Source organism: Prenolepis imparis, unplaced genomic scaffold (assembly GCF_030444845.1).
Source record: "Prenolepis imparis isolate NDT839.2.m4 unplaced genomic scaffold, iyPreImpa1.0 SCAF_5, whole genome shotgun sequence".
In the NCBI taxonomy this organism is placed as follows: Eukaryota; Metazoa; Arthropoda; class Insecta; order Hymenoptera; family Formicidae; genus Prenolepis; species Prenolepis imparis.
The window spans coordinates 10,681,789-10,693,974 of NW_028141163.1; the positions used below are offsets into that span (position 1 = coordinate 10,681,789).

Below are 12,186 nucleotides of genomic sequence, written 5' to 3' on the forward strand. Positions count from 1 at the left end.
ATCCTACTGATTATGACAGTAAGATTTTACTAAAAATTAGTAATAATTAGTAATAATTATAAAAAATTATTAATAATAATAATTATATATAGCAGGATATAACTTTTAAAGCTTTTTTTTATTTTTCTTTAAATTGTTATTTTTTGAGAGAAACTTTTATACATAAATATTTGGAATGAAACACATATAACTATAGCAGTACTCAAAAGTTCAAAATTAGATACACGTTACATTTTTTTATTCCTAAGATGTGATAAATAAAAAATTAATAAAACTTGCGTATTTCTTTATATCTAAAAATATATTGCTATAAATTTTATATCTCATATATTATCTTATTATAACATAAGATGCATTTTAAAATATCACTGATTAAAACAGTTTCATTGATTTGTTATATTTATAACTGAGACTCTATCAATGACTATTCACTGCTTCTTCAATGATAATTCACAAATTTAATAGAGTAAGCGCATCGTTTAATTGGAATCTTGGAAAATTTTCTCGGAAATATTCAATTCCTCTCTCTTTCGAGATCAGGTCTCTCCTTTATGTTACAGATCTCTCAGATTTAATTAGTAGCGAGGAGTAAAATATAGATCACGGATAATTCGACAATATATAGATTATGCACAGAGATTCAAGGACAAATTCAATATCTCACAGTTAGATCTCTTGAGAGGACTCTTCTTTCTTCTTTATTATATATTGATGTTATTAGAATTTTCTTCTTGAATATTTACATTTACAACAGATTTGTCTTTCCAAATGAGACTAATATTTCAATCTGGAGATTATCGAATCGTGATAGAGGTCACAGTCGACATCGAAGATGTCGCACGTGAACCGGGACATAAATTCGGTGCTTATCCGTATCGCGACCTCCGGTATTTTCTGCGATTGACCGGCTACCCTATCCCCTTTCCTCCCCCCATTCCGCATCCCGCTTTCCGATCCGCAATCGACGATAGATTCGCGGTGCCGGATTGCAGCGGATGCAGGACGAGAGTGAACGAGAGAAAGAGATAGAGATAGAGAGATGGAGGGGAGGCGTCGGGTGCATCGTCCTCGGGGAGAAAGTCTGTTGCAGCGGCGGCGTAATACGTGATCTAGCCCAACCTAACCGAGACGGATGATAGCGGTGGCGTGGATCTAGGCCCGGGGATCATAAGATTGACTATAGGAATAGAGATCCCGCTTAACCTACTGTCGACCGAGAGTCGCGGGAACGGAAAACGATTGAGAGGTTGTGCAACTCTGTGTCTGTAAACTTGGCGAACCCAAGCGCTCTCTCGCTCGTTTCCCGAAGCACACGAAAAAAGTGAAATGGGAGACCCCATCCCGACGCCGATCGCGGATTTTTCTATTTCACGAGCGATAATGTATTCCACGATCGGCTGGCATTTTGCCACGGGCGCAACACGCCGATCATGGGAAAAGAATGAGCGCTGTATATCGGATGTTGCATGGACCTACCAAGCGCTCTTCCTGTAAAGTCGCTTTGGCCGTGTACAAGATGCCCCAAACCAGCCGATTTTAACTTTAACGACAGATTTTCTCTGATCGATTATTTTATTAAATGGAATTACATATCATATATACACATAAATTATCACGAAAGATGTCTGACGAATTAAAATTCTGCGGTTAAAGAATTGAGCTATATTTTTTAAATTCGACTTCTAAGCTTTTATGATTTTAATTACAAATCATTAATGTAATTATCGAGATATCTGAAATATTAAATTTTATTCAAAAGATATATAAAATATATAAAATATATAGGATACACATATATAAAAAATATATCTTATTCATATACAATTAATTTGAGAACTATTAAACTTTTCCAAAATGTTTAATTTAATTTATTTCAGAGATATTGAATATATAAAAAAAATTTTTAAATAAAATAAATTAAAAAATTTTAATTAAATATAAATTTAAAAATTACCTTTACGCGCACGATACACTTGATTGCAGATATTTTATATCATTGCACCATGTAAATGATTTATTATCATGTGTTTTGCGTGTGGGAATGATGAAAGCGAAGAAGTAGAAACGTAAGGACTTACTGGTCGCGCACTATCGCACCTGTAACCCAGTTAATTTTAATACCTCGTAAAAACCCCGACTCGAGCATTGTTCCGATAAATCTACCGTTTTCATAACACGCGGAATTGCGGCGGGGTAAAGGGGGAGGGGATCCGACCAAGACTGTCAATTATACCCTCAAACGCAGCCGTTGATTAAAATCACCGATAAATCCAGACAAGGATCTCAACGTATACTTATATGCCAATCGTGTGATTAATGTCATGGCCGATAAGAACCTTCCGTTAAAGATTGCACAGTTTACTAGCAGGACTGACGAAAAAGTACCTGTCTTATTGTTAGAGAAAATAGTTCAATTAAAATTTTCGCGAGCCGATAATGTGTAGAAAGTTTCGGGTCCTAATATTTGCATATATTTTTAACTTCCTAGATTTTACAGCAAAAATTTTTTTACACAAATTTTTTTATATAAGAAATATTTTAAATAAAAAAAAATGTAGCAGCTTTGACTTTGCTTCAAGAAATGTCATACTTTTCAGAGAGAGTAGATACAATTTACACTTGCAATTATTCATCGATTAACAAAAAGTTTATAAATGAATAATAGTGAATAAAGGATAAAAGCTTATATTAATTTATCGAGAAGACTAAACTGACGTAGGATTTTAAATACAGAAGAGAGAGATTCTTTCTGAAGCATTATATCTGAAATCCCCCTCTTTCTCGCACAGATCGTTTCACGAATATCAATTAAGAGTCCTTAAATAATATGCAGTTTGCGGGCGCTTGCGCAAGTCCGTGCACATCTTCCTTCGAGGAGAACTTTCTCTTATTCGAATTGACCGTAAAAAACGCGACGCACGTGCAAACAAGCGGATTCCTGCCATCATATCCCGGGAAGATTGCGCGATCCTTTGTCGAGTATTTGTGGTACGCGCGAGGTGAAGGGCAAATCGTTTCTATGAGAAAACACAGAATAAAGTCCGTCATTAAAAGCGTGCGCGTTTCGGACACGCATCAACGAACACAATGTTTTACCGTAACTTTCTTCTTCACTGCCGCAATTTCTTTATGTCGCTCTAGTATTGTTTCTCAATATATTAGAGATAGAAGCTTCCTGTTCCGATCTCGTCCGCTTCCGTGAATCTTCTACTGCTACTTTTCAACTCGGTACATTTATCACGATTCTCTTATATTGAATATTGATCTCTCCTTTATACACAAACTTTCCTTAATGAGAAACTTTTGCGCTGGATGGATTTTATCGTGGACATACGGTAATGATTTCTCGCTATATATGTTTTCCCAAAGGATTGAGCAAGTCATAAATAAGTTATAAATAAAACTTAGATGTGTCAATTTACGATCGATTTGGTAATAAAAAAAATGGGAACTTTATCAAAGAATTTCTAGGAATATATAATAATTTTTAATATTTTCACGCGATGACTTTGCGAATCGCAATGTTTCGATGTAAATAATGGCAAATTAATTTTATTATACCCAGTTTTATCGGCGAGAAAAATCAGAGATCATCCATCAAATTCTATACACATTCCCGTACGTAGTTACGTATCGCGGAAATGTTAGGTAATGTCCTGGATACAAAATGCCATCCAGCTCATCCTGGCTACATAAGTCAAACGCGCTTTCGAGCGACGCGAAATATATTATCCAGGAAATATTATCAAAGTAGTATCCCCGAATGAATAATCGCCAGTGACGATAAAAATCGTCCAAACAAGCGAAGGCGATAAAGAATCCGTTTAAATGAAACGACGATAAAGACGACGCGGAAGAGAAAAATCTTGGCCGACACTTCGTGCACTTCACCGACAGCGACGAGTGATTTACGGTGCGCTTTCGGATCTTGTAAGGATGCGCCGCCGGAGTGATAGGTCGAAATTGGCATTTAGAAAGTAAGAGTGGCTAGACGTGGTGCTAACTTTTATTGGTACCGAACACGCGCGTAATCGTGTCAGAGAAGGTTTTCACTTTTATTAAAGGCTATCGTGCATTTCTAATACGAGGACAGAAGTTACCAGAGTATATATTAATTTTTTTCCTCTGTTATTTTTTCCGCAATACTACGTTTCGGCATACACTAAGATTCATCATTTAAATAATAGATAAATGAAGGATTTTTCTTATTATGAAAATAAAATATTTATTAAATAAATTAATTTATACCAAATTAAATAGAATGAATCAAAATTATTATAAGTTCTTAAAATATAAATTATTAAAATCTTACTTTAAAATATTTTTGAAAATATGTACTATTATTAATATTTTCCAATACTGCGATAAAATTTGTTGGATATGTATTCATTTATATATATAATTTTTATATTTATATATATTTATATATAATTATATATAATTATATATAATTACAAGCTTTATTATAATTATTATTAAATAATATTATAATAATTTAACAAATTATTACAATGATACTTTTGCTGGAATCTGTGACATTTAAAAATATGTATTTAATATGTAAAAAAAATGGTAACAAAATTAACATCCTTCTTTCAAGCCTGAAACTTACATCATCTGAGAAAACTCCTCGTCATTTCTATCTATATTTCTATCTATATTTCGCGTCAATGCACATCGGACGGGACATGTAGTTGCAATTCGACCGCGCGTGAACGCGCGTCAAACGCTAGTGAGAGCGATTGCACTCTCGACTCGTTGAAAAGAGGTGAAAGTCCGCCAAGCGCCATAACCGCCTAGTGGTTACCACCACCATCACCACCATGGTCATCTCAGAATCATGAAGTCTGTCGAGCCCGACACGGGCCCGGGAATGACGTGGGTCTGGGGGTCCGGTTTGGTCCCGCGCGGCGCATCGTCGACTCGCGTAACCTAGATGAGCCGAGAAAGACCCGCTAACTTGTACTCACGATACCGCTAGCTTCTAGCGGCTATTCCGAGCCGGCGCATGGTGTGTGCGTCTAGACCGCCATGCCTGCGCGCTTCCGGGGTTTCCCTTTCCGTCTCGTGACTCACGAAGGAAAGCACGAGAAGAGGCGCGCAAGAGGAAGCGACCGCGTCTAATTCAACTGTTTTCTCAGAAAAAACCGACAGGCGGAAGGAAATTCCATTAGAATTATTTCTAATTTAATATATCAATATTATTTTTAAATTAATAATATTGATATATTGATTAATGAGATATATATAGTTGTGAAGGAATCATTTAGACAACTGGCCTTAAGTGTCTCTTCCTCTTTATATATGTATATATCACTATTATTTGTATTTATATTATTTATGTTTTTATTATAAAAAGAATTATATTATAAAAAATACAAAATTAATATAAACATTTTTTTAAATTACAGTCGAAAATTCTTTTTTAGATTGTTTCAAAATTAAATATATGTGTATATTGTGCGTTTTTTTATATTAATTATGAATCGATGAACATCTAAATGTGAAAAATAGTCTTTTTTATCTAATGTTCTAAATTACTAAGCAATGCATAATTTAAGATGCGAAAATAATTCTCTTTATTACTTTATTATATTACAATCGCTTATACTTTCTCTTTCTCTTTTTTTCAGGTTTCCCTCGATCACCATGAAAACGAAAGAGGAAAAGCATCGGGATATCATCGAAACTGGTAAACTGAATAATGTTTCTTCGAATAGATTTAAGTTAATGCATCCCCCTCAGAAGGATTATTTATCCTCTCCCCTTTTTCTCCGTAAACAAAATCGTAAGATAAATAAAAAGTAAAATTGTAAATTTATACATATATACATTCGACGTAGTAAAATGGTAGTAAATTTGCCGACACGTGTGTGATCTCAAATGATAAATCATTTTATATTACTTTACACTTATTTAATTTATTTAAAAATAATCTTTTTTAATAATTTTTTTAAGAAACATCGGCGAAAGAATCAAGATATTCATAAAGTATTATATAATAAATGCGATTAAATATATATATATACACATATATTTTTAAAATTTTTTACAAGCATAACTTGTACGATAGCTTTCATTATAATGTGTATATTATTTTTTTATTATTTTACTAGGCTTTATTTAATTCTGATATCATTGTTTCAATTTCATCATTATATAATTTGGCTTAATTTTGCGATCATTATTTCCAAATGACCCTAAAAAGGCGAATTTTCAGTAATAAGCAAGTTTTCAAAAATAAGCAAATTAAATTTGAAGATTACAATTAGATGGCACAGCGTTAAATTTTCCATTTAATTTTAAACGGACTTTGCTTGAACAAAGTTTTATATAATTTGAAATAATTTCTTAAATACACGGAAAAAATAATTATCGACGTCAATGCACTCTGCGGCGAGAATTAACACAACGTGTCTGCTTCTCTTTTGCCGCCTCTGAAGCTGGCCCTTTTTTTTTCCTTTTTGAGCTTTCAGGACCTCCCGCGTGTAAAAACACTTTCGGTCCGGCGTTCCACCCCGCGGCGTTTATTCGTGCCCCGGCTTTTTTCCCCCTCGTGTCTTTCGCTCTCGCACCGGATTGCCCGCAGCAATGCATGATAAAACCGTCGTTCGTATCCGTCTTCGAGGGCTTTTACACGATCTCACTCTTATAATGCGCCGCTTAAGACTCTCTGACGCACTCTAAATACGCGGGCAATAGCTCCTTGGGTTTAGAAATAAAGGTGATATTATAGAGCGATTTACGATGCAAAGCGACGTGTGTACACGCTATATAGGTGCGGGAATTATTGAGACAGGAAATTGAGTTCTCTAGGTACCTACTACCATCGAACGATCGAAGGAAATAGTGAAATCATGTGTTACATAAGTCTATGATTTTTAATTTATAAATCATTAACACAAACAAATATTAAGATATTTTTATAAATTAAATTGATTAATTTAATTAATTATAACTACCAAATTTTTTTTAATGATCATGCAGTAGAAACTCTGCATAAATGTCAGATTTTCTGTTAATTAGTAATTATAATATTGTCAATTATTAGATTTATCGCGCTTGGCTTTAATACAATTAATTTAATACAATTAATTTGATTTTATTTCAAGTTGACAGTCATTCGTGCTAAGATCTTATTCAATTTTGATTCTGTTTAACGATTAACAAGACCACGACGCGTATCGCGAATCGAACAAACATAATAATTGCAAGTAGCATAATAATCACTGCGAGAATTGCGTTTGATGCAAAATGACTTTCTCACGATTGTCGGTTGTCGATAACGAGCAGCGCAAATCGCCTATTATGATTCCAGTGCCGCGATCACGATAACGGTAGACAATATAAGATTAACGTGTGTGCTCTAGACTCTCTATCGTGAATCAACGTTAATCCGAAGACACGTTTGCGTGCGTCCCGCGACGAATCGTTCAAATCTCTTCCTCTTTACGAGAAATCGCGTTAACCGCAAGAGAAACCGCGATCGAATGAATTTAGAGTAGGGGTCCATAGCAGCTGGATTTAAATATCCCTCCGGGGGGAAACTGATTCTAATCGCGGTACTTTACGCGATTCGATACTATTAGGTTTCTAAGTCAAATATAATAGAAGATTAAGATTTTATCGTGAGTCAGAATGTGTGCACTAATAGACAACCGATAATCATCATGAGATATATATATTTTTTTAGCATTAAAACATTTTATAATTATTTATTAGGAATAGATGAAAAATTAAATTAATAATTTCTTTCCGCTAGCAATAATTTCAGAATTTCATTATCCGCTGATAACTTTATAATTTTTAACTTTGTAGACTTTTCACGTTAATATAAATTCATTGCTCTTTTATAAATTTCTTTTTCCACATAATAGAAAAATACAAAAATGTTGCTTCATATATGTTACAGTGAATTTTAAATATTATATTTTCCATATAAAATTGATAATAAATTTTCTAGATAGACTGTTTCTAATATGAAACTCTCCTAAAGACTGAATTCGGTACATTTATTATCGCTGCTCCATTTTTTACAGTAAGATTTTTATTATTTCGAGCTCATCTAAATTTTCATCTAAATTTTATTTAATTATATTTCACCTATAATTTTATCTTATTATATAAGCGACTAGATATTTTCTTCTTGATGATGGCAAGTGAACGGAAAAAAATTGTCAACGACATTGTAGAACAGGAATCCAACTCTATGGAATATGCTTTTTGAAGAGGGATGTTACATGCATAAATAGCTACGCGAAAGCCACAAGTGGACATATATCGCTATTTATATTTCATTCACGCCCACACACTCGCCCACAGCTTGGTCATTAAGGCTCTATCGATAACAAGCAGATAAAAGCGCGATCTTATTTTAATGCAAAAACGCGTAGGCATATATAAATTACAGAATAAATAAAAAATAATTATAATTTTTCTCGATACAAATCACGTGCAAAGATCCGACAAGGAGATGTCAGATCGCTGTTCTTTTGCGCTAGTAACACTTATGTCCACAAAGTGGCTGTTAATTGGCACGACTGCGTGACCTTATTATCTCTCTCTCTTTCTCTCTCTGCCACCTACGAAACGATAAGACCCGACCAGAGCGTGTTCGATTGCTACACTCGCGACAAACGTCTCGAAATGACACCATCCGCACCAGCGTTGCGACATTCGAGTAGCGTTTCAGCTCGTCGCGAGTCATTTCCCCTTCTGGCATCCCAGCGCGAACGGCTTCATTCCGTGCGTTCGTCAGCAGATAAATAGCGATTAAAAATAACGGGCAAGAAGCTTATAATAGAGCGAACGAATGGCGCCCGCGATGGAGAGGACAATCGCGCACGGTCGGCAGAAGATAAATAAGAGAACAGAATAAATAAGGGAGCCTCCGGATCTCTCTCCTTCACCTTGAAAGCGTACCGCGAATGCGCGGATTCGTCTCGGTTTTCCGGATCGACGAATTATCGTAGCCCTCCGGGGTGGGCACGATTGGAGGATCCTGGGAGAGCTTCGGGGAAATTGGGAACAATTCGACGAATATACGTTCGGGAAATATTAAGGAAATCGAAATGCGAGAGAGATTGCTTTCTGATTTCGCGCAATGAGTTTGTACATACGAAACAAAAATTTAGTTGCCACAGGTAAATTTTAGGTGTCTCTATATTACATCTGAAATTTAGTTACTTTGTCTAAATTTTAGCTCTGCGGTAACTAATATTTTTAATTATAATTTAACGGAGAATTCCCTGTTAAACTATAGCTTAGAGATATTAGTTACCATAGCTAAAAGTTAAGTATGGTAACTAAATTTCAGGTTTAATACAAGGGTATCTAAAATTTAGCTAATATGGTAGCTAATATTTTTTTCCGTGCATATTAACGATGCTGATATTTAATTCTTGATATGAGGCTTATGAAAATATATAATAGACACCGATATATTACGAAAATAAAAACGATGATTTAAAAATTATTTCATTGGTTCACATTGGATAAGTGTTAAAAATTCTTGATAATATTATTATCAATGAAATATATTGTCAAACTTATAAAGTTTATCTCTATTTGTATAAATGCAGCAATGAAAGAGTAACTGAATTACATCATATCAATCTTTCATCAGTTTTACAATTATCAAAAATATATTCTAAGCGTAATAAAAATGCAATACTTAACACACAAGGAGTATTGCAATTTAGACTTTAGAATAAATATATTGATATCTCTCTCTTTTCTCTTTCTCTCGATGAAAAAAGAAATAATGTTTGATGACACTAACGCTACTTGTAAAGAAGTATGAATGAGAACATAAAGTATGAGATCCATAAAATATAAAAAAAGACTTGTAATGAGAAACATAAATCTCAACTTAAAACTGATAAGCAACCATAAATAACCATTACATGTACGTTATTAAAGAATCCAAAAAATGCAGATGTGATTATAAAAAATCAATTGACGGTCAATGATCAGTACATAGAAATAACGAGTTGATTTTTCGCCTATATAAAAATAACGAGAGAGAAAGAGAAGGATATTATCAAATATGCTCCATAATTTCGCGTGATACATAATTATATCTCAAGTCTCGCGATTGCAGCATATCGGCGCGCTAAAAAAAAAAAAAAAAAAAAAAAAAAAACCAAGAATCAGGCCCCTGGTCTCTCGCATCTCGCGAGGTAAAGCCGGTAACATTACAGCGGTCTCATACATGCTCCGAGCTTGGCGCGATGTTGGTACCGGCGGCATTGCCGGGATTCACCATCCCTCTCTCTTTCTCTCTCTCTCTTTCTCTCTCCCTTCTCTCTCTCTCTCTGACAAGTGCGGGGATGACGACGAGGTCGAGGAGACTCGAGGGGAAATCGAACCACCAAGGTAGGGGATCCAACTCGGAGGGATGGTAGCGAAGTCGTCGTGGTGGGATAATCGGGTAGGGGCGGTCGAGATGGGAAAGGCACCGCGGGGGGAGAAAGGGGGATAACAGAGGGGAACACCGGGCGGTTCGGTGGCAGCAACGGCGTGCTCGGTGTCATTGCCTCGACGCTCGGGGCGGCCAGTGACTCCATCACTGACCTAGTGCCGAGCACGGCCGAGCGCCGTCGGTGCCGCTCGAACGCGAGGCCATCGACCTCGGCCGGCCTCCAGCGCGACACACACATCGTGCAGCGGAGTAGCAGCGCTCTCCGCTGCTGTCGTACACATTGCGCGGTGTCGTTCTACGTTCTGCCTCTCTCTCTCTCTCTCTCTTTTCTTCCGTCTCTCGCTTCGTCTTCTCTGTCGTCCCTTCTTCGTTATTTCTCTCCTCGCTGTTTCTCGGAGATGCGTCTCGGATGCTGTACAATATACATGCTCTCTTCCTCGAGAGAGAGAGAAGAAGCTCGATCTCTCTGCGGTTGCGAAAATCACTGACTCCGCGAGGAAACGTCTCGATCGCGAGAAGAGAAAGAGAGACAGGGGAAAGGAGTTACACCGTTCGCTCCTCTCACTCTCTGTACGCACTTTTCCCTCGTTGAAGAATCCTCTCGCGTGTGCTGGTCTGGAGGAACGAACGATCGCTTTCTTCTTCCGCTATAGGAAAGTGGGATCGCGCCTTCGATCCCTCTCTCGCCGTCCTTTTCTTTGCCTTTGACCCCGGTCTACATCTAAAGCGAACAACGGGCTCATTTTTCATCGTTCCCGCATGCCTTACATTCGATTCTGGGTTAAATAGCAGACAGGTATTCGCGCATTTTGCGTGCTTTAATCAATGTTCGTTGGCAATGCGTTAATTGCAAGAGAATTGGTTTCTTCTGCGTGCGCACGCTCTTGTGTAATAATGGCGGTTGAATCGGCCGGGCCTTTAATTAATACGTCAATCAGAAAGCCGACAATCCGAAGAAGAGATTCGTCTGTTCTCACGCCGATAATGCTGCTGTTCGAAGATTTTGAAACGTTGTCCTTTAGCTAGTTTTTTTTTTTTTTTTTTACGATCACGTGGACAATATCGTCGCATAAAGTCAGTTTATTTAGAATTCACTATCGACACATCTAATGTTAGAGCGGATTTATGCGATATATATCCGGGCTGTCTGTATTCTTATATTTAAAAGAAGCGTAAAAAATTTTCCATTGACAATCCATCCATTTAGAAAGAAATAAACGATAAAATGACTGATAACAAATGTCTCGCTAATTAAACATGATAGATGTACGGATTTTATTTTTGTACGCTTTTTATTTGAAACAAATAATTAATCCATCCAGACTCTTCAGTCACATGCTCTTTACATTTATATTTGAAAGAAGCAGAAAAGATTCTCCATTGACATTATATCAATTAGAAAGAAACGAGCGATAAAATTGTTAATAACAAATGTTGCTATTTAAACAGCTGTATGATTCATAACAGATGATTCAGAACAGATGTATGAATTTTATTTTTATAGGCGTATTAAGGCAAATAATTAGAGCCTAAATAGAGACACGCGAAAAATTGACAGTATAACTCTACTGGCAAACTCTCTAGCAAAGAGAAAATGTCGATGAGCACTTATCGAGTGAATCATTGATAAGTTTATCTTTGCATCGTCTCAGACACATGCTGTTTTTTAAGTAGAATGTGGGTTAATCAAACGAGATTCTTACTGACGATGCGATATATAACAGACCGTTTTGTACCTGAATAATTCTTATGATGTAATTCTG

General features: G+C 36.1%; 2 protein-coding genes across 13 annotated transcripts in view; one reads left to right on the plus strand and one right to left on the minus strand.

Annotated features, from left to right (window-relative positions):
- Hr4 (nuclear hormone receptor 4) overlaps positions 1-12,186 on the minus strand; it is a 175,238-nt gene that overhangs the window by 153,152 nt on the left and 9,900 nt on the right. The gene's annotated exons all lie outside the window — the stretch shown is intronic.
- Positions 1-12,186, plus strand: part of LOC145935871 (uncharacterized) — a 271,196-nt gene that overhangs the window by 138,717 nt on the left and 120,293 nt on the right. For all 4 annotated transcript variants that reach the window (XR_014425293.1, XR_014425294.1, XR_014425295.1 and 1 more), the window contains exon 7: positions 5,634-5,692. Coding sequence is in view for 1 of the 4 variants with exons in the window: in XM_083037596.1 (XP_082893722.1) it covers positions 5,650-5,692 (43 nt within the window). In the remaining 3 variants the exon portion in view is untranslated. The remainder of the gene's footprint in view (positions 1-5,633; positions 5,693-12,186) is intronic.